The sequence below is a fragment of the Leiobunum rupestre genome, chromosome 10, assembly GCF_980474605.1.
Source record: "Leiobunum rupestre chromosome 10, qqLeiRupe1.1.hap1, whole genome shotgun sequence".
NCBI classification, from domain to species: Eukaryota; Metazoa; Arthropoda; class Arachnida; order Opiliones; family Sclerosomatidae; genus Leiobunum; species Leiobunum rupestre.
In genome coordinates this window covers 40959162-40982903 of record NC_143393.1, presented here as the reverse complement: position 1 = coordinate 40982903, position 23742 = coordinate 40959162, and the positions used below count along the sequence as shown (strand labels likewise).

Genomic DNA, 23742 nt, shown 5'->3' with positions numbered 1-23742 from the left:
TTATGTATTTTTTACGTAAAATTATAATTCGTGAAGGCTTAAGGCTTAAGTTTCCCATTCCGGCAAGGACCCGTCAGACCGACCCAAAAACGAGGGAACACTTCTTTGCTCAAATCTGCGCTAAAGCAATCATTATGACCATCGGACATTGTAATCCCTTTTTCATTTAACGTATCCCGAAATTACGAATCCACGAAATGGTTGATATACTGCGTACAGAAGGGTTTGAATTGGAAGGCGAAACTAAAGCGTGTCCAGCAGAGAAGGTCTCAGTCTCTAGCACAATTACATCAGGTGTCCCCGAGTAGAAAAAAATTGTACACCAGATTTCTGATTTCCAAATATTTCCGATATTTCTTAAATATTGCCGATCTTTCTTAAATATTTCCGATATTTCTTAAATATTTCCGATATTTCTTAAATATTTCCGATATTTCTTAAATATTTCCGATCTTTCTTAAATATTTCCGATCTTTCTTAAATATTTCCGATCTTTCTTAAATATTTCCGATCTTTCTTAAATATTTCCGATCTTTCTTAAATATTTCCGATCTTTCTTAAATATTTCCGATCTTTCTAAATATTTCCGATCTTTCCAGAAATATCAAAAATATTTCCGTTTATTTTTCTAGGTTTCCAGTATTTCTCGAGATTTCCCAGATTTCTTTGTATTTCTCTAGATATCTAATATTTCTTTAGATTTCTCGAGATTTCTAATATTTCTTTGGATTTCTCTAGATTTCTAATATTTCTTTGGATTTCTCGAGATTTCCGAGATTTCTTTGTATTTCTCTAGATTTCTAATATTTCTTTAGATTTCTCGAGATTTCTAATATTTCTTTGGATTTCTCTAGATTTCTAATATTTCTTTGGATTTCTCGAGATTTCCGAGATTTCTTTGGATTTCTCGAGATTTCTAATATTTCTTTGGATTTCTCGAGATTTCCGAGATTTTTTGGATTTCTCGAGATTTCCGAGATTTCTTTGGATTTATCTAGATTTCCGAGATTTCTTTGGATTTCTCGAGATTTCTAATATTTCTTTGGATTTATCTAGATTTCCGAGATTTCTTTGGATTTCTCGAGATTTCTAATATTTCTTTGGATTTATCTAGATTTCCGAGATTTCTTTGGATTTCTCGAGATTTCTAATATTTCTTTGGATTTATCTAGATTTCCGAGATTTCTTTGGATTTCTCGAGATTTCTAATATTTCTTTGGATTTATCTAGATTTCCGAGATTTCTTTGGATTTCTCGAGATTTCTAATATTTCTTTGGATTTATCTAGATTTCCGAGATTTCTTTGGATTTCTCTAGATTTCTAATATTTCTTTGTATTTCTCGAGATTTCTTTGGATTTATCTAGATTTCCGAGATTTCTTTGGATTTCTCGAGATTTCCGGGATTTCTTTGGATTTCTCGAGATTTCCGAGATTTTTTGGATTTCTCGAGATTTCTAATATTTCTTTGGATTTATCTAGATTTCTAATATTTCTTTGGATTTATCTAGATTTCTAATATTTCTTTGGATTTCTCGAGATTTCTAATATTTCTTTGGATTTATCTAGATTTCCGAGATTTCTTTGGATTTCTCGAGATTTCTAATATTTCTTTGGATTTATCTAGATTTCCGAGATTTCTTTGGGTTTCTCGAGATTTCTAATATTTCTTTGGATTTATCTAGATTTCCGAGATTTTTTGGATTTCTCGAGATTTCTAATATTTCTTTGGATTTATCTAGATTTCCGAGATTTCTTTGGGTTTCTCGAGATTTCTAATATTTCTTTGGATTTATCTAGATTTCCGAGATTTTTTGGATTTCTCGAGATTTCTAATATTTCTTTGGATTTATCTAGATTTCCGAGATTTCTTTGGGTTTCTCGAGATTTCTAATATTTCTTTGGATTTATCTAGATTTCCGAGATTTTTTGGATTTCTCGAGATTTCTAATATTTCTTTGGATTTATCTAGATTTCTAATATTTCTTTGGATTTCTCGAGATTTCTAATATTTCTTTGGATTTCTCGAGATTTCTAATATTTCTTTGGATTTATCTAGATTTCCAAAAATATCGAAAATATTTCTTATACTTTTCTGGAAATATGATTTGGGTTTCTCACTATTTGTACACCAGATTTCTTAAGTGACTACGCACTCGGATGTCCCGGTACATTGACGTAAATGACGACGAGGAAATTGGTTTAACTTTAAGGCGCATAATTCCTATTTTTAGAATACATGAAACTTGTGGTAAGCGCGGCCATACAAATGATCGTTGGTCTGAAAAACAAAAAGAAGTAGAAACCAGGATATCATACCTGGCGAAAATATAAACTCAGACAACCAAACTGCAACTCAAAATGATACGCGCCCTAAAATTCCAAAGGCAGTGGGCAGCAGTAGCGATTTATTACCGGAATATTTTCCGGAAATTGGCCAACCGGAAAGAAATCAAAACGAGTTAAAACCATAGATATATGAAATAGTATAGATCCACAATTCTTCGATGAACTGATACGGTAGTGACAGCTAGCAGACTGCGCGTATTTTCCATAGATATATAAAATAAAATAGACCCCCGATTTTATACGGAGCGCGTGTGCCAGCAAGACCTACAAACAAAATGGTTCTTGATGGATGCCAGTGATAACGGTTGACGGCACTAATCCATTCTGAGAGTGTTTCGGGTTTAGAGAAGGGAAACCTATAGTTTAAAACACTTATAAATAATAATATAAAATATTTAAAACTACTCCTACCTGCAGGGCCGTTTTAACCTTTTCGTAGGCTTTAGGCAAAAATCTCTCATTTACCGACTTTTCGGACCTTCGTATGGAATCGTAGGCCATAATGTCTCCTAAAATTTTCGTAGGCCTTAGGCACTGTGCCTAGTCTGCCTTATGTGGAAAGATACGTTTTCTGCCTAATTTATAATTTCGGCAACGCGAAAACGCGCAACTTTTGACCACTTTAGCACTTGTAAATACTAAACCTTTTTGCGTCTCTTTTAAGCCTACGTCGAATTTCGCGCTTGTTCTTTTTTGTATGTTGTTTTTAGCGATCAGTAGATGTCGTGAAGTAAGTTTTGATAATTTTTAATTGTTATTTCAGATGGCGCTTTTTACAGAATTTACCTCACGACTGCTAGTTCGTGCTTGCATGTTTATTGTAAGGCTGAACCTATTCGCCGGGGGTCTATTTTATTTCATATGTCTATGGTACTTTCTGGATGCGCTACGTTATAGCGCCATCTTTCCATCAAAAGCAAAAAATTACACGTGACTTCAACTTCACTTTACTACAGGGCTATCAACATTATAAGGCCTAATCTACCACGTTTTTTTTTTCAAATACTAATTTTGAACACCGATAGCTGGCACTTTTACGTAGCGCATAAAGAAAATATTTTCCAAATTCTAATTTTAGTCACCGATAGATGACACTATTACGTAGCGCATCCAGAAAATATGGATCTTCTGCTAGCTGTCTCTTCCGCGTTCTTCCCACGGGCCCGTGTGCTGCGTAAGGTATCTATGCTATTTCATATATCTATAACCACGGACTGTAAATTTTAGACCGGTATGCCCGAGGCATTTTACGCCCCGTTCACCGATCAGGCTGACGGAAGTCGCTCAAGGTCATTAACTAAAGCGCTCGTCTTTCAGTCGGCCAGATTTCCAGATAACATGCGGGGGGGGGGGGGGGGGACTAGCTCTATGTCTGGTACAAATGACCTTGACGGACTCTCTCTCTCTATTTCGAAGTGATTTATGCACGGGGAAACCAAAATTCTACAGGGAAGGCAACGCTTTACTCGTCCTCTAAAATTTACAGTCCGTGCTATAACCTTGCAGTTATAGGGGTATGGAAATGGAAAAGGATAGTGCCCAGAACATACCACTATTAAAGAGCTAACCATATAACAGCTAACCATTTACGGAGCAACATCAATTAAAGCTCGTTCGACGACAGAATATCATTCGCATTTTTGAAGAGACCCATGATAGTAATGACGACGACGTATGTCTACCGAATTTAAACGTTCCTCAATTACCTCCACCACCGGTTAATTTGTGGGCCAAGGAGGCTACAGTAATACCCGCAAAATACGTGGGCTTCATTGACGTTTACGTTGGAAAAGACCAGCTGACGGAAAGAGATTTATTCATTGTTACGCAAATAAAGAAGAAACCTGGTTTGGAACTTTGCGGAGTTGGCAGGGTTGAGGTGTCTCCTACTGCGGCGGTAGCGGCGTTGAGTTTGGCGTTTGAGTCGTTTCAATAGCAGGAGTGACCCAAGGGAGGTTAAATTTGGTGGTGATAGTCCGCACCGGCGTGTGTCTGAGGACCGATGCCGAGAGAACACATTTCAGTAATTCCCAGTTGGCGGATAGAGTGTTGCCGTCGAGACTCAGTAATTGCGTGTCGAAGGCTATTGCCTCTGTATCCGCTTTCCCGATGGCGAGACAAGTGCGAATGGGCAATTCGTGGCTGAGGGGGAAGGTTCGCGATAGTAATTTTCAAAAAGTGATGGTCACCAAGCCTAGGACGGTGAACCACGTCTCTGACCACCCTCGCGGGAGAAGAGAGCGCCAGGTCAAGGATACTACTGCACGTTAAAGTAGTACGAGTGGGGCTCAGCACGTGCTGCGTGTAATTGCAGGAAAGGACCGTATTGAGAAATCCGGAGTCCAGAGTGATGGGAGTTTGTAGCAGAAGCCAGTCAATTGATCGGTAGTTGAAGTCGCCCACTATTAAGATGTCAGACTTGCCCTTAGAGAGCTGTTCCAGTGACGCGTTCACACGAGCAGAGTACGACCGCACTGACGAGGGGGTGGGGCGGCGGTATACACAAGCAATCCTTAGACTGGAGGAGCCAATCACTAGGCGCACCACGACAGCTTCGACCGAGACGTCAGTGGTGACAAGGTAGGATTTTATGTGATAAGACAAGGCGATGAGGACACCGCCACCTTTGCGGTTACGATCGCTACGATACACGCTGAAGTCCAAGCCGAAGATCTCCGAGGAATCGATCGATGAATTGAGGTTGGTCTCAGTGAGCGCTACAATAGCGGGTCGGAGGGCCGCTAAGTAACCCTGGAAATCTGAGATTTTGTTCACTAGCGATTGCATATTGGAGTAGAGTAGGGTCGTATCCTCCCGTAGAGCTCAAGCCGTAGCAGCACTTCGTCTGGACGGGTGAGACGAAGATTCACCTCCGCACAGTCCAATCTCGATGTCCGCTTCCTATCTGGACGGGTCGAGGGCAAGATCGACACACTGGGTTTGAATGGTCGCGTGGAAAGCGATAAAACCGGCTGAGAGCCTGTTAGTAGTGGCCTTCTGAACTTTGACGGGGACAACGCCGAGGGTTTCTAGGTGCTTCTGGACCATGTCCTCGGTAGCTGCTTCATGGACGTGTGATATTTGGATAGTGCGCACGTCCTCGGCAGCAAGGCCACGGGTCGCTGCGTCAGTGCTTACGCCCCTGGCGCCGGAGAATGGATATTTGACAGCGGAGCGTTTGGCCACATCGAAGTAAACGCCAGGAGGCCAAAGAGAGCCATCCAGAACCCACTGTAGGTTGGTTTCCGCCACATCAAAGAAACCGATTTTGTATCGATGGCCTCGTTGGGGGAGGGTGCGTATCGAAAAAGGCTGGACGCCATGTTTAGAGGTGAGTCAGCAGATCCTGGTTCTCAATTGAGGGGTAGGGCATTCTGATGATAGGCCTCCGGTGGTGTGGTTCTTTTCTTACCGGTACACCGGGCTATAAATTCTGACAACATGCAGTCGCGAAAGGAAGATCGGAACCCTAGGGTCCGCGGCTAGAGGTGCCGACAACCAGTCTGCAGAGGGCACGTGGCCGAGTTGTTGAGTGGGGGGGGGGGGCACTTCGTCCAGAGCCACCCTTAGCTTTCGGTTTGGTAGACCGCTTATCCACGGGATTTAGGAACATCTGACCCAGTTGGGAGCGCCTTGGTAAAGGCAGCAAGTGTGGTGGCTGTGAAGGGACCAGTATCACTGACAAGCTCGGATGGAACTCTGGTACGTTCTAAGGTCGTTACCCGGGCAGTTAGTGATTAGAAGGATTGTGTGTATTCTGATCGTCGTACGTCTTGTTGATATTACAAGACTCTTGTATTGTGGCCCCGTGTCCCGTCCAAGCCGTGATGGAAAACTGCCGAGTCGACAGAATATGTGGAATTTGCCACGTTTATTTTAAACGAAGGAATTCCGGTGATTTTGAAATTTGGGATTTTTTTTCATATATTTCCAATATTTTGTAATGGTTCTATATATTTAAAATATTCGCGATATTTCTAATATTGGCGATTTATAATATTCGCGATATTTCTAATATTGTCGATTAATAATATTCGCGATATTTCTAATATTGGCGATTAATAATATTCGCGATATTTCTAATATTGGCGATTAATAATATTCGCGATATTTCTAATATTGTCGATTAATAATATTCGCGATATTTCTAATATTGGCGATTAATAATATTCGCGATATTTCTAATATTGGCGATTAATAATATTCGCGATATTTCTAATATTGGCGATTAATAATATTCGCGATATTTCTAATATTGTCGATTAATAATATTCGCGATATTTCTAATATTGGCGATTAATAATATTCGCGATATTTCTAATATTGGCGATTAATAATATTCGCGATATTTCTAATATTGGCGATTAATAATATTCGCGATATTTCTAATATTGGCGACATTAATAATATTGGCGACATTAATAATATTGGCGATATTAATAATATTGGCGATATTAATAATATTGGCGATATTAATAATATTGGCGATATTAATAATATTGGCGATATTTCTAATATGGCCGATATTTCTAATATTGCCGATATTTCTAATATTGCCGATATTTCTAATATTGCCGATATTTCTAATATTGCCGATATTTCTAATATTGCCGATATTTCTAATATTGCCGATATTTCTAATATTGCCGATATTTCTAATATTGCCGATATTTCTAATATTGCCGATATTTCTAATATTGCCGATATTTCTAATATTGCCGATATTTCTAATATTGGATATATATCTAATTATCTCGATATTTATAATATTCACGATACCTAAAAATAAATCATCTCGACTGAGTTAGCTACTTCTAAGAAAGAAGACTGAAATTCTTGGTGAATTATTAACGTTATCCGTGAAACATAAATAAAAAATAATTAATTTAGCGAGTTTAGTCTTTAATTCATTTCTAGCCTTTTTCAACAGGCAATGGAAATCCATCACCACCACACAAGATGGCCGGCAACTACCTGTTATATTGAATAGCAAGACTCAAATACCACAATGAAATGTATCTCCTATAGAGTGGCTTTTTCGTGGAACTGTCAACCTACCGATGAGAGCCGCAAATGATTTCCGAACTTTTAAATACTACCTAAATGTTTTTACCTACCAAATTATGATTGTAATGGTAGTATTTCTTAATGAATTTAACTATGTAAAATAGGTGAGTAACGCTAAGTTGGATATCCTCAATAAATATGACGTCGGGGTCTAGTGTGTGAGGTAAATTATTATATCTTTTCGTTAGAACAAAATAAATATGAAATTTAAAAATGAACACACTATTATTATAGTGATCAACATAGATTGTAGTACATTAATTAATTATAAAGAATTAAGATAAATTATATTCGCCGGTTAACATGAGGACTCGTAGACACTTAAACAAGAGTGTATGTCTTGTTCTGAAACTAAGCTAAAAGGTTCAAACATGGACTGTAAATTTTAGAGGACGAGTAAAGCGTTGCCTTCTCCTGTATAATTTTGGTTTCCCCGAGCATCAATCACTTCGAACTAGAGAGAGAGAGTCCGTCAAGGTCATTTGTACCACGCATAGAGATAGACCCCCCCCCCCTCCCGCATGTTATCTGGAAATCTGGCCGACCGAAAGACATGCGCTTTAGTTTTTTTTTATGACCTTGAGCGACTCCCGTCAGCCTGATCGGTGAACGGGGCGTAAAATACCTCGGGAATACCGGTCCTCTAAAATTTACAACGAAAGTACTTACGGTACATAATAATATCAGAAGGGTGACATCTACCGATGGAATACGCTAGTTTCGCTTTCTCAAAAACCATATATTTATGAAGTCTGACTAACTGTGGAACACGCTTTTCTATTACTGGCAGAGCTTCGTCATCCAACCTCCTAAAAGTCCCATAACCCTGGATAGAATAAAAACTACAGCTAACCAAGTAAAAAAATCATTGAATCAGGCCCGTAGCCAGGGGGGGGGGGGGGGCAGTACAGCGCCCGTACTGGATCTCTTTCGCCCGACCTAGCCTTTTCTACAACTCAACTCCGGGGCCCCCTTTTGGGACAATTCGCCCCTCCTAAAATATGGTTCGCCCGCTCTATATCGATGTCCTGGACTCCTGGCTACGGCCCTGCATTGAATCGTTATCCGATTGGCTAATTGGAATTTAGAAAAAATACACCACCCACTAACGTTTTCAATTAACTAATTTCTCAGCGACGATTGTAAGATACAAAATTAAGTCGTCTGCTTAATAGTATCGCAGCAAATAATTTTGGGATGGCGGTAGTGTCATTTCGAAATGTCGTCTGCTAGAACAGGAATTCAGTTATACCAGGACTGTTTTGAAGGAAAACACGTTTATTTGGATCAAACCGAATATTTTGGAAAGAAAAAAAACCAACACTCTTATTGAATTCTTGAACGACATTTAAAAAAAGATTACAAACCCTAAATACATCTTGTAATACGTCTGAATTAGTTGATAAAAAGATAAAATAAAAATGACATGGAACAACAAATTTTAAGTGTATTTTAAAATTCAAAAGTTTTCTTCTTCGGATCCACATTTGACCTTGACAAAAGTGTCCGGGTTCATCGCGACACCAGCGTTACTATCCCCAATTGGTCGATATCCCAACTCTTCTAGTTTGACGACTGACGGAATACCCACAAGCTCCATGAAGTCATAAATGGGCTCTTCTTTGATGGGGCTCATATCGACTGAGGGACATCCCACTTCCCTCTTAATGGGAAAGGTCACATTTGGGTCCGCGTCAGGGTCGGGAACTTCGGGTTTTACCACGTGGGCGGAATCGGGGTCTTTGGTGCAAGATTGAATCTGTCCATTTGTCAGGCGTCGAAGCTGCACCGAGCAAGACCCAACTCCCGATTGACGAACGAGGCTCCCAATCATCCGTGGTCGTGACGGTGTTCGGTGTCCTGGGTCTGGTTCGTGACTGGTCGAAGCGCCACTTTGGTTTGCGGGAAGACAATGAATTCGAACATGAGTTGGAAGGGTTCTTTTGGTAGCGAGGTTTTGGTCGCCAACTAGGCCTTTGTGTGGCCTTGCCCTCTGAGCGTCACGCGCTTTTTGTGGTTTATTTAAATGTATCTCTTTTCTGGCCCGGAATCCGCGCTTTGTACATCCAGATGGTTTCACTCTCGTATGAGTTATTTTGTGGGCAGTCAAATGGTCCTTTCGTGTAGACGCGTAACTACACTGATCACATTCAAAAGGTTTCACGCCCGTGTGAGACCTTTTGTGGGTAATCAAATAGTCCTTTCGTGAAGACGCGTAACTACACTGTTCACATTTAAAGGGTTTTTCGCCCGTGTGAGACCTTTTGTGGGTAATCAAATTGTTTTTTAGTGCAGACGCGTAACTACACTGATTACACTGAAAAGGTTTTACGCCCGTGTGAGATCTTTTGTGGGTAATCAAATTGGCCTTTTGTGCAGACGCGTAACTACACTGATCACATTGAAAAGGTTTCACAACCGTGCGAGATCTTTCGTGGGTAATCAAATTGGCTTTTTGTGCAGACGCGTAACTACACTGTTCACATTGGAAAGGTTTCACGCCCGTGTGAGATCTTTCATGGGTAATGAAATGGGCCTTTTGTGCAGACGCGTAACTACACTGATCACACTGAAAAGGTTTCTCGCCCGTGTGAGATCTTTCGTGGGTAATCAAATTGGCCGTTTGTGCAGACGCGTAACTACACTGATCACACTGAAAAGTTTTCTCGCCCGTGTGAGATCTTTCATGGGTAATCAAATTGGCCTTTTGTGCAGACGCGTAACTACACTGATCACATTGAAAAGGTTTCACGGCCGTGTGAGACCTTTTGTGGGTAATCAAATTGGCCGTTTGTGCAGACGCGTAACTACACTGTTCACATTGGAAAGGTTTCACGCCCGTGTGAGATCTTTCATGGGTAATCAAATGGGCCTTTTGTGCAGACGCGTAACTACACTGATCACACGGAAAAGGTTTCTCGCCCGTGTGAGATCTTTCGTGGGTAATCAAATTGGCCGTTTGTGCAGACGCGTAACTACACTGATCACACTGAAAAGGTTTCTCGCCCGTGTGAGATCTTTCATGGGTAATCAAATTGGCCTTTTGTGCAGACGCGTAACTACACTGATCACATTGAAAAGGTTTCACGGCCGTGTGAGACCTTTTGTGGGTAATCAAATTGGCCGTTTGTGCAGACGCGTAACTACACTGTTCACATTGGAAAGGTTTCACGCCCGTGTGAGATCTTTCATGGGTAATCAAATGGGCCTTTTGTGCAGACGCGTAACTACACTGATCACACTGAAAAGGTTTCTCGCCCGTGTGAGATCTTTCGTGGGTAATCAAATTGGCCTTTTGTGCAGACGCGTAACTACACTGATCACATTGAAAAGGTTTCACGGCCGTGTGAGACCTTTTGTGGGTAATCAAATTGGCCGTTTGTGCAGACGCGTAACTACACTGTTCACATTGGAAAGGTTTCACGCCCGTGTGAGATCTTTCATGGGTAATCAAATGGGCCTTTTGTGCAGACGCGTAACTACACTGATCACACTGAAAAGGTTTCTCGCCCGTGTGAGATCTTTCGTGGGTCATCAAATTGGCCTTTTGTGCAGACGCGTAACTACACTGATCACACTGAAAAGGTTTCTCGCCCGTGTGAGATCTTTCGTGGGTCATCAAATTGGCCTTTTGTGCAGACGCGTAACTACACTGATCACACTGAAAAGGTTTCTCGCCCGTGTGAGATCTTTCGTGGGTAATCAAATTGGCCGTTTGTGCAGACGCGTAACTACACTGATCACACTGAAAAGGTTTCTCGCCCGTGTGAGATCATTCATGGGTAATCAAATTGGCCTTTTGTGCAGACGCGTAACTACACTGATCACATTGAAAAGGTTTCACGGCCGTGTGAGACCTTTTGTGGGTAATCAAATTGGCCGTTTGTGCAGACGCGTAACTACACTGATCACATTGAAAAGGTTTCACGCCCGTGTGAGATCTTTCGTGGGTCATCAAATTGGCCTTTTGTGCAGACGCGTAACTACACTGATCACACTGAAAAGGTTTCTCGCCCGTGTGAGATCTTTCGTGGGTAATCAAATTGGCCTTTTGTGCAGACGCGTAACTACACTGATCCCACTGAAAAGGTTTCTCGCCCGTGTGAGATATTTCGTGGGTAATCAAATTGGCCGTTTGTGCAGACGCGTAACTACACTGATCACACTGAAAAGGTTTCTCGCCCGTGTGAGATCTTTCATGGGTAATCAAATTGGCCTTTTGTGCAGACGCGTAACTACACTGATCACATTGAAAAGGTTTCACGGCCGTGTGAGACCTTTTGTGGGTAATCAAATTGGCCGTTTGTGCAGACGCGTAACTACACTGTTCACATTGGAAAGGTTTCACGCCCGTGTGAGATCTTTCATGGGTAATCAAATGGGCCTTTTGTGCAGACGCGTAACTACACTGATCACACTGAAAAGGTTTCTCGCCCGTGTGAGATCTTTCGTGGGTAATCAAATTGGCCTTTTGTGCAGACGCGTAACTACACTGATCACATTGAAAAGGTTTCACGGCCGTGTGAGACCTTTTGTGGGTAATCAAATTGGCCGTTTGTGCAGACGCGTAACTACACTGTTCACATTGGAAAGGTTTCACGCCCGTGTGAGATCTTTCATGGGTAATCAAATGGGCCTTTTGTGCAGACGCGTAACTACACTGATCACACTGAAAAGGTTTCTCGCCCGTGTGAGATCTTTCGTGGGTAATCAAATTGGCCGTTTGTGCAGACGCGTAACTACACTGATCACACTGAAAAGGTTTCTCGCCCGTGTGAGATCTTTCATGGGTAATCAAATTGGCCTTTTGTGCAGACGCGTAACTACACTGATCACATTGAAAAGGTTTCACGGCCGTGTGAGACCTTTCGTGGGTAATCAAATTGGCCGTTTGTGCAGACGCGTAACTACACTGTTCACATTGGAAAGGTTTCACGCCCGTGTGAGATCTTTCATGGGTAATCAAATGGGCCTTTTGTGCAGACGCGTAACTACACTGATCACACTGAAAAGGTTTCTCGCCCGTGTGAGATCTTTCGTGGGTAATCAAATTGGCCTTTTGTGCAGACGCGTAACTACACTGATCACACTGAAAAGGTTTCACGGCCGTGTGAGACCTTTTGTGGGTAATCAAATTGGCCGTTTGTGCAGACGCGTAACTACACTGTTCACATTGGAAAGGTTTCACGCCCGTGTGAGATCTTTCATGGGTAATCAAATTGGCCGTTTGTGCAGACGCGTAACTACACTGATCACACTGAAAAGGTTTCACGCCCGTGTGAGATCTTTCATGGGTAATCAAATTGGCCGTTTGTGCAGACGCGTAACTACACTGATCACACTGAAAAGGTTTCCCGCCCGTGTGAGATCTTTCGTGGGTAATCAAATTGGCCTTTTGTGCAGACGCGTAACTACACTGATCACACTGAAAAGGTTTCTCGCCCGTGTGAGATCTTTCGTGGGTAATCAAATTGGCCGTTTGTGCAGACGCGTAACTACACTGTTCACATTGGAAAGGTTTCACGCCCGTGTGAGATCTTTCATGGGTAATCAAATGGGCCTTTTGTGCAGACGCGTAACTACACTGTTCACATTGGAAAGGTTTATCTCCGGTGTGTTTTCTTTTGCGAGCAATAAAAGGTCCCTTTTTGTTCGTGGCATGGACGCACTCACAATTGTCAGTGCACTTGTGTTTCTTCTGTTCTCGGCTGCTCATTTTGCCAGGTTCAAGCTTTAAGTCTCTTTTGGTTTGATGAATCCATCCCGCTGCTACGACTGGAAGGATTTTTAGCGTTGCTTATCGATGAAAACCACTTTTATAAGGACCTAAACAAAATAAAATTCCAAGATTAGCAATGACGAAATGTTTCGTTAAAATGGATTCGGCGGTTAACCCTTCGGAAAATAATTTGTGAATGAATTAAATATTGTTGACAAACATCGGAGGAACCAGCGAAATGACTGGGAAATTTGAGGGGAAATAACGGAAACCAAATAGGCTAAATAAAGGAAACATATGAGAAATAATTAGGTTTTCTCGTTCAATTTCAAAATGAGAAAGGCACCAGTAATTGATGATTTTAAATGCATTTTAGATAAACATTGTAGAGTGGCTTAATGAGTGTGCTTTGTGTAACTTTTGGTTCAATTCTCACTTGGCGAAGGATTGGGAATTATTTAAATAAGGTTGTAACTGTTTACGGGGAGTTTTTATTAAAAATATCAAACATAATAGTTTAAAATCAGAGGTATTTAGATTTTAACTGTTAATGTTACCAATTTAAACATTATCTTAATTTGAGCAAATGAAATAGTCGGAATAAAGTGGCGAATCGGAAATAATTTTGTCCAAATACGTCGAAAACAATCATTTCATCGTCGGGTACCCGGTTGTAGACTGGGCAGAGTTGCGTAAAAGCCGTTTTTTTAAGAATATTATTTATAGGAGGTTGTCTGTGAGACAAAGAAAACGAAAGAATGCTGTGGGTTAGTGTTGTTAATTTTTCGGGAAAATAAAATGCGGAAAAGTAAAACATAATTACTTTTTAAGGGTTTTTAACTTTTTATCAATATAAAACGTCTAATATCAGTAAACTTGGGCTTATTAGGTAGGGCAATTTGGGCAAACTACATTTTTTAAACGCAGTTTTATTTTAGTCTATTTTATTTCTAGCCTGGGAGTTATTCTAAGATAAAATAAAGGTGTTGTATTCAAATATTGCTGTAAGGAGTACAAACATTCTAATGTCAACAAAATGACAAAGCATATCAGGAAATGTTTTAATGGCCCCGATGAAATGAATAAAATCCTTAATTACTCATGTTACTGTTAGTGGTAACAAAGATAATTTAAACTCGTACCCTAGACTTTAAATCACTTTCTCGGGCGTTGCCGATAGCGTTTACCCACTTGCCGCTGGAACTCAGAAAAAATTCGCTCCATGGTTTGCGCCTTACCGCAACCGATGGAGCCCGATGTTTCTGAGGTCACGTGTCGGAAAAGGGTAAACGCTTCGTAACAAAACCGTCAATGGGAAAGCTCTCAGTATTTGAATCTAGGGTACGAGTTTAAATTATCTTTTTTGGTAAGCCTGGTAATAAAATAGTCATGATGAGGAGTCTGAGGAGAGCCAGGGGCAGCATAAACTGAACTTTCAAGTGATCGTCCAGAAAATTAATATGTTATTGTTACTATGTAAAACTTGCAAAAAAAAGTAAGAAACAATAATTAAAATTTAATATGAGCATAAGTTGATGTGTTTGTGGGTTTTCAATTACCGTACTCTTAATTGAATAAATTAAAAAATATTTAACAAAGAAATTAATGGTGTTTATAAACACCTGGGTATTTACCCGGGTAAGTACCTAAGGTATTTACCCTGCGTTATAAATACCCGGGTATTTTACATCACTAGGTAAATGTGATCAGTTAATCACTCTTAAATTTTGGTAAAATAATTTATGGTTTATAAGACAACTTTTTATGGTTTTCTTGATGTAAACTTACTAAAAAACGAAAGGTTAAGCTTTAGCTAGCTTTATAAGCATCGGGGTACTTTGGTTTAAAACGATATTACTTTAGAGCTACGAAAAAATATAGCTTTATTGGGACACCATATTTAACCTCTGTATGTAATTTCATCGCGATTGGTCAAGGACTTCACGTGATCACAATTACCCCCCCCCCATCACACTTGCAACGCATTTTGAGGGTAAATGCAGCAGCGGCCCCAGCAAGTTTTTCTGGTGGTGCGAAATCTCATTGTGAGGTCAGGCGTTTCGGTCTTGCGGTCAAAAGTTATTAGTCCCGTCGTCCCGATCCCGTTTTGGCGCCCCCGCCTATGACGGCGCTGGGTAAATGTGATCAGCTAGGAGCAACAAACACAGCACCCCACACAAGGAGAACGCAACCCGTCAAAAGTCGTGGATTTTCTTGTGTACGTTTTTCATTGGCTAGACGCTTTAGCGCCTGCTGCCGTCGGAAGGGGAAAATTCCGAAATAGTCTTCCCCCCTTTCCGTAAAACGCTCAGCGTAAAGGTTCGTCCAATGAAATTTGTACGCAACACTGTGTTAGCGTGTTTAAAGGCTAGCTGCGTTCTCCTTGTGTTTGTTGCTCCTAGGTGATCAGTAACAAAGTTAAATTTAATATTCAAATAACTATTTATTTGATATTAAATTGTTGTGCAGGATAAAGTGGCCATACAGGGTGTCCACTAAAAAATGAACCAGGGTGAATATCTCAATATCTAATTTAGGTACGAATTTGAAACCAGGTCGCATAGAATGTAGGGGGAATACCTATTATGGAAATTTCGTGAAACCAGGTCGCATAAATTTCGAGGTCATCCAAAATTTAGAAAGTTGGTTCCAATTAGAAAAGTATTCCCTGTCCCGTTTTAGCTCTGAATGGCTTGAACCTGATCGGATTTGACCAAAAGGTAGTCGAGAAAATCTTTACTAAAATCACAACCATCGTAAAAGGGAAAATTGCAAGAAAGCGCTAAAAACTCGAAAACAAGTCGTGTTACATTATCGAAATTTGCTTCACAAACTCACCTGGTTTGATTCTTTAAAGTTGATAAAATTGGATGACCTTGATAACGCGGTTCAAGGTCGTAAAAAATTATCTCGCGATGCATGGGGTTTAGAAACTAGGTTTCAATTAGAAAAGTGCGTATCACCACATTCTCGTCCAAGTAGCTTTGAAAACTGTCTTCAAGGACATTCGAAAATGATAAATTTGACCTATTTTGGGTAAAGTTTTACCAAATTTGAGTAAATTTTGATAAAAATTCAATAGTGAAATTGTAAACGATACAGACGACGTGCATGGAATTTAATTACATTTACCTAATTTTTAAAGAATTTTATTCTGTTTACCTAATTTTCGTCAAACTTTATAAGGTTTACCCAATTTTCTGCGAATTATCCTATTTCATCGAAAATTGAATCACATTTATCTAATTTTTAACGATTTTTAGTCGATTTCAAACAATTTTATTTGACTTTACCCAATTTAACTTAAATTTTCTCAATATTACTTTATTCATGTAACTTATTGAAATTTTACCAAAAATTAAACAAAATAGGTGAAATTTATCATTTTGGGTAAGTACTTACTTAAGTGTAAAACAGAAAATCCCATGCTTTTTTAATGGAGATTTTTTGTTTTGAGAGGTCAAAAACATTTTCGGATACCATGGGAAAATTAAAGCCCATTGCAACTTTTCCTTTTCATACTACCATAAGGTCTACCTAACTCCCGAGTTAGTATAGTCAATTTGTTTAAAGAAGTCACGGCCCATCGGTTAGCGTTCGCGCGTCGCCAAGATATTTACACCTCTACTTCATTATTTATTATTTCTTTTCTCGCAACTTCCTTTTCGATGAATATTCGTACGTGGAATTATTTATTATTCAATATTTTATGAGCAATAAGGGGCGCGAACAACATAAGTATATGTATTTGTACCCCGCTGCTCCGCCTTAAGCACTACAGCGGCCACCAAAACAACCAGCCCCGGACAAAAGTGCGCTTTGCGAAACAACGTTCGGCCAGTGAGACAGCCATTTTGACCGCCTCACATATAGCAAACAAACGCCCTCATCACGGCCCAACAAAAGGCGACACCATGGGCTGCCCGAGACCCACCCTCGCACAGCTGAGGACTAGAGTGGCTTCCTCTTCCACTGCAAACTACCCTCCTTAGTAGGTCACAGAATGACGAGTGTGGAACACCCATGAGGTTCCAGTGACCCAGCGCCCCGATCACATGACCTTGAGAGCCGGGTATGGAGCCCCCCACAGGCTCCAGTGACCCCATCACACCACTAGATAGGGACAGTGGGAACAACAGTGGCTTGGGCTCTCTCTAATACCATAGGAAGGGTTGTTCGTGAGTATTCTTCGGACGCGTGGAAGGCGCTTCTCTGCTTCTCCGCCATCTGTCTTCAGGTTCCCGTTAAAGCTGACGGTAAACCAGTGTCTCTTGCCACCGCCGTCAGAGCTAACGTTAAAACGTTCGAGGAAGGACTGGTCTTAGCAACTATCTCGCGAAAGACTAATGTATCTAAAAAGAAAGCCCCAAGGCCCGATGGAATCGGGAAGATCGTGGAAGCTAAGATAGCTGATTTGGATATCTCAGGAGCAGTACGTGTCATTTAATCGGTCGACTCTTTTGCCCCGTTCGACGCTGAAACGCTCGACGTCCTGCGCCGCAAACATCCGCCGGGTACGAACCACCAAGACTTCTCGTACGAACCCTCAATATCGCGACCTAACGTAGCACTAACTAGTCCACGCTGCTTGGCGCTATGTCAACCACGCCCACTCAGATGCCAAATTATTACTTAAAATAGATTTTCGCAACGCTTTTAACACTGTTCGTTTTATATTAGTAAAAAACTGGCTAGCGCCTCGTATGTAATCAAAAAAGGTAACGACTTTTTTCCAAGAGCTATTTTGATTAAACTTTACTAGTTTTTTTTTTGGAATAGTGGCATGGGGAAATACCTCTAATAATAACATAAAAAGAATAACTGTTTTACAGAAACGCGCCTTACGAAGTATATACAATTTAAAACCAATATCCGCTACTAAACCATTATACGAAAAAAGTAAACTATTAAATATAAAACAAATCTACCAGTATTCCTGTTTAAACTTTATTTATAAAAACTTAAAATTTGATGTTAAGCCAATGTTTGTTTTAAATTCGATTAAAACCGCTACAAGAGCAAAATCAGCAATAACACCGCCGCTCTGTAACACAACAAAAAAAATCAACTCTATTTTTTACACGGGAGTTAAAATGTTTAATCATATGTATAATAATTTCAAAGATTTAAAAACATACTCGGCGATCAAAAGATTTTTTAAAAGAGAAATGTTAAATTATAATTAAAATTTCACGAAATTCTGTTAAGTTTTTTAACAAAATACTAACTGTTTTAAATATTTAACTAATCGTTTTTTAAATTTATATTTACTTCTGTTTTTGTTATTTTATGATATACTTGTAAAAAGAGGGCTATAAGTCGCATGAAGACTTGGCCCTCTAATACCTTAGACAAACCTAAAAGGAATTAAAATATTTGATTTGATTTTGATTTGATCGCCTCCTTGAATGCATCTACAATGAGCTCCCAATACTTTATCCTTTTTTACGCCAATGTTATAGTTTTTCGACCCACCTAAACTTTGGCGAGTCCTTAATTTCGTCGGAAGTAGGCGTTCAGCAAGGGGATCCTCTAGGCCCCGCTCTTTTTTGCTTAATCGTTCAAAAAGTAGCGTTAAAGATGAAATCCGAATTTAATGTTTGGTATCTTGATGATTCATCGCTGGAAGCCAATCCTGAGTTAGTCCTGAATGACTTGGTTCTCCCGAAAGAGCTTTCCCTTGGCGTCGGTCTCGAGCTTAATCCTCAATGCTGGCGGGGTCGAAGCGTCTCATTTCACGTCCATGTTTGAATCGGCTGCCCCTGGAATCGAAATTGTTGATCGCTCCAATTTTATTCTTTTGGGCTCTCCCCTCTCGCGAGAAGCCATCTCGAAGTCCGTGGAAACTAAATGCCAGTCTTTGTCCACCATGTCCGCGAACCTTCAGCGCGTCTCGGCCCACCACGGCTTTTTCTTATTGAAAAACTCGTTGGCCATACCTAAGCTGCTTTTCCTCCTCCGCAGTGCTCCTGTTTGGCTCTTTAAAGACGGCCTGAGCTCTTTCGATAACACGCTCCGTTCGGCCCTTCAAAACGTTACCAATACTTCGATGGACGAGGGTCCCTGGGAACAGGCTTCGCTCCCCGTAGCTCAAGGCGGTCTGGGAATCCGCCACGCTTCTAAACTTGCCTTGCCGGCTTACCTGTCATCTTGTCACAGTGTGATAGATTTGGTTAATGACAATCTCCCAAGCCACATTAAGACTTTGCCCAATGGGTTGGCTCTCGATGCCCTCGCTGAGTGGGAACTCACTTCAGCTTCAACCCCGCCTTCTCCGGATAAGCGGTGCCATCAACGCGAATGGGAAGGTCCAATTACCGCAAATACCTCGATTTTTTTGCTCGGTGACGCGTCTACCGACCGCGATAAGGCCCGCTTGCTTTCAGCCTCCTCAAAGGAATCGGGTGCTTGGTTGAACACTCTTCCGTCGCCATCTTTGGGCACTCATTTAGATGATGATTCTTTTAGAATCGCGGTCGGCCTTCGGTTGGGAGCCGAAATCTGCCTCATACGTGTATTTGCGGGGGTCATGTTGATTCCTTCGGCACCCACGGTTTAAGCTGTAAACGCAGTGCGGGTCGCTTGTCGCGTCATGGTACCGTGAACGACATCCTGAAACGCGCCCTCGTATCGGCCGGAGTTCCCTCCGATCTCGAGCCGCGCGGCCTCTCTCGCGATGACGGTAAACCCCCGGACGGGATGACTAAGGTTCCATGGTCGGGTGGCAAATCGTTGGTGTGGGACTTCACCTGTACGGACCCGCTAGCGCCTTCTTATTTGACCAATTCCTCTACAGCCCCTCTCTGGGCCGCCACCCAGGCTGAGAAGAGGAAAATAGCCAAATATTCGGGCCTCGAACACCGCTACCAATTTAAGGCCGCGGCTATCGAAACGCTGGGCTCCAGGGCTTCCACATTTGATGTATAAAATTTCCCGTTTGCGACAATTTAATTAAACGGAAAATTCCCTTTTCCCCTTTTTTTACTTGTAAATTCCCATTTTTTTCCTCGCTATATTTTGGAGCTTTAAATACTAATTTATATAAATATTCAGTTTAATTATGAAAAGAATTCCAAATATAAGGTTTTATTTATTACAAAATTACTTACATTTGAATAATTTTGCCCAAATATATAAGTCGTAAATGGATATTTAGATCATGATATTCATTACTATCAAAATGACCAGCATTTTAGGAACGTATTAAAAATAGTTTTTACATCTGTGACTAAGAAAAGCTTAAAATTCCCTATTATCCCGTGCAAAGAATACTTTTCCCTAATTTTCCCCCGCGAAAGGCCTTTTTCCCTCATTTTTCTTCGTTTTCCCTCTTAAATTGCGTTATTCCCTTTTAGCGTTTTATAAGGTTGAAAAATCCCGGAAAAGGGAAAAATTCCCCGCATGTGGCTGGGCTCCTTCGGTCGCGACCATAGAAATCTCATAGGTAACTAGAATGCTGCCGCCTACGGCCGAGCTTGACGCCAGTTCGCCTTGAACCTTCAGCCAATGAGAGGCCGTAGAGTGGTTCCGCCAAGGAGGATAATAATCCTCCTTGGATCCGCTACAATAGCGGGAGATGGGTGACGTCATTATCTCTGGTGACATTAAATTCTTGGCAGAACCACTCTTGGAGCTCTGATTGGCTGATATCTGGCTATCGTCTGCCACGGCGTTTGGCCCATTTGCCAGTTACACGGCAGCATTCTAGTTACCTATGAGATTTCTATGGTCGCGACGCCTTGGCTCTCTCTCATCCACGCCATAGGGCGTAAAATTCGCCCGTAGACACACGTTCTAAAACGCCTCACTCGTTGGCGTTTAGATCTGTAGTAACTGATAGTACCGTTTGATATGTTTAAATTATTTTTTGTTTTAATGTTTTATCTCAAACAAATTTGATTGAATGTTTTAAATATGTGTTAATAATATAAGTTGCGAGGCTTACAAGTCGCAAGCAAATGTATTTGAAAAATTTTTTTATATCTGAAATAAAAAAAAAGTTGAAAGTTGGAGTACCTCGATTTTGATGACGTATATTCCAACCCCCTTCGTTTCCCTTTTTTACTTTGCGACAAACTCTCATTATCTACTATACCGTTCTGACACGCTTTTGGGTCTTACGCTACTTTTGATACCACGTAGCATTACGAGAATTGATCGAAAAGGTTATAAACTATTTCGATATGTAACATAGCAGAACCCGCATTGGCAATTCAGGCTGATCAAAAGATTGCGAGAGCGGAACTGTGCGAAAAACTACATGGCAACACTCTAGAAGTATTGCACACAGCAAAGGTTCATCAGATTACAGATTACTCGAAGGTATAACGAAACAGGACGCTAACACTTACCCCATGTAGAAGATCAAATGGAACGCCTCAAAGGCTTCAAGTATTTCTGAACCTTCGATTTAGCATCTGGGTATTACCAGATCTCCTTCGAGGAGCCTGCTAAAGCAAAGACTGAATTCGTGACCCCTGATGGCCATTACGAGATTGGAGTTTTGCCTTTTGGCCTTACGAACGGACTTACAGTATTTCAAAGAATGATTGATCTACGCTACTCCATAGCTATGGCTTCAGTATCGTAATTACTAAAGGGGGGTCCCTATGCAGATTTTGGTGGGCTCCTGTGTAAGGAAAGCGTGAAAACGCCAAACTCGCATGTCCCGCCGAAGTTGGGCTTATGTCACGAGCATAATGATTTTTCAAATATTAAACCTAGGAGCAACAAACACAAGGAGAACGCAGCTAGCCTTTAAACACGCTAACGAAGGGTTGTGTACGAATTTCATTGGACGAGCGTCACGAGCCTTTACGCTGAACGTTTTACGGGTGGGGGAAGACAATTTCCGAATTTCCCCTTCCGACGGCAGCAGACGCTAAAGCATCTAGTAAATGAAAAACGTACACGAGAAAATCCACGACTTCTGACGGGTTGCGTTCTCCTTGTGTGGGGTGTTGTGTTTGTTGCTCCTAGATTAAAGCAACCAGCCTGATATGTTTTTCTCTTAAACCGAATCAGTGGAAAATCCATTGATTTCATCAGTGGTGGGGGCCTTCTGTTGGTGGGGACCCATAGGCCTGTGCCTAGTAGGCCTAGACCTTAATCCGGCACTGGATGGCTTATCCTACCCCCAGCAATCACGGCTCTCACATGTCTGGATCACTTACGTAAAAAGTACTTCGAGGAGCTAATCTCAATCTCAATAAATGTTTCTTTTTAATGGACAAAATCGATTATTTAGGGATCGGAAATAAGCGAAAACGGCATGAAGAAAATTAACTCCATAAGCAAGTTCCCAAAGCTCAGAAATATCCATGATCTACGACGGTTCGTGGGTCTTGCAAGTTATTTCAGAAAATTGGTTAAGGGCTTCGCAAGTATTTCTGAGCCCCTAACATCTATGCTTCGCAAAGACTCCACACTAAACAACCCGAAGCGTTAGAATCCTTGAAGAAATGTCTTACTGAACGCCCAGTTCGGGCTCTTTATGACCATGAAGCTTAGTTTCCACAAGCGCGCGTAACGGTGCGTCACTCAACTTTAGGACGTACAAACGATTTGACGCTCTTAAAGAAAAATACATTATGACGCGCACTATTGTTTGACGCCGACACCTAGGAGCAACAAACACAAGGAGAACGCAGCTAGCCTTTAGACACGCGAACGCAGTGTTGTGTACAAATTTCATTGGACGAGCGTCACGAGCCTTTACGCTGAACGTTTTACGGGTGGGGGAAGACAATTTCCGAATTTCCCCTTCCGACGGCAGCAGACGCTAAAGCATCTAGTAAATGAAAAACGTACACGAGAAAATCCACGACTTCTGACGGGTTGCGTTCTCCTTGTGTGGGGTGTTGTGTTTGTTGCTCCTAGATTAAAGCAACCAGCCTGATATGTTTTTCTCTTAAACCGAATCAGTGGAAAATCCATTGATTTCATCAGTGGTGGGGGCCTTCTGTTGGTGGGGACCCATAGGCCTGTGCCTAGTAGGCCTAGACCTTAATCCGGCACTGGATGGCTTATCCTACCCCCAGCAATCACGGCTCTCACATGTCTGGATCACTTACGTAAAAAGTACTTCGAGGAGCTAATCTCAATCTCAATAAATGTTTCTTTTTAATGGACAAAATCGATTATTTAGGGATCGGAAATAAGCGAAAACGGCATGAAGAAAATTAACTCCATAAGCAAGTTCCCAAAGCTCAGAAATATCCATGATCAACGACGGTTCGTGGGTCTTGCAAGTTATTTCAGAAAATTGGTTAAGGGCTTCGCAAGTATTTCTGAGCCCCTAACATCTATGCTTCGCAAAGACTCCACACTAAACAACCCGAAGCGTTAGAATCCTTGAAGAAATGTCTTACTGAACGCCCAGTTCGGGCTCTTTATGACCATGAAGCTTAGTTTCCACAAGCGCGCGTAACGGTGCGTCACTCAACTTTAGGACGTACAAACGATTTGACGCTCTTAAAGAAAAATACATTATGACGCGCACTATTGTTTGACGCTGACACCTAGGAGCAACAAACACAAGGAGAACGCAGCTAGCCTTTAGACACGCGAACGCAGTGTTGTGTACAAATTTCATTGGACGAGCCTTTA

General features: G+C 41.3%; 1 protein-coding gene across 1 annotated transcript; it reads right to left on the bottom strand.

The window, feature by feature from the left end:
- Positions 1–8863: 8863 nt before the first annotated feature.
- On the bottom strand, positions 8864–13131 carry LOC149925874 (uncharacterized). Its single transcript, XM_090161811.1, has 8 exons — positions 12901–13131; positions 12472–12663; positions 11836–12411; positions 11212–11319; positions 10717–11160; positions 10456–10647; positions 10069–10311; positions 8864–9975 (listed from the first exon to the last, which is right to left on the bottom strand). Exons 1-8 carry the CDS (start codon positions 13129–13131, stop codon positions 8875–8877), a joined length of 3087 nt encoding a protein of 1028 aa, XP_090017937.1. The 3' UTR covers positions 8864–8874.
- Between the last annotated feature and the right edge of the window lie 10611 nt (positions 13132–23742).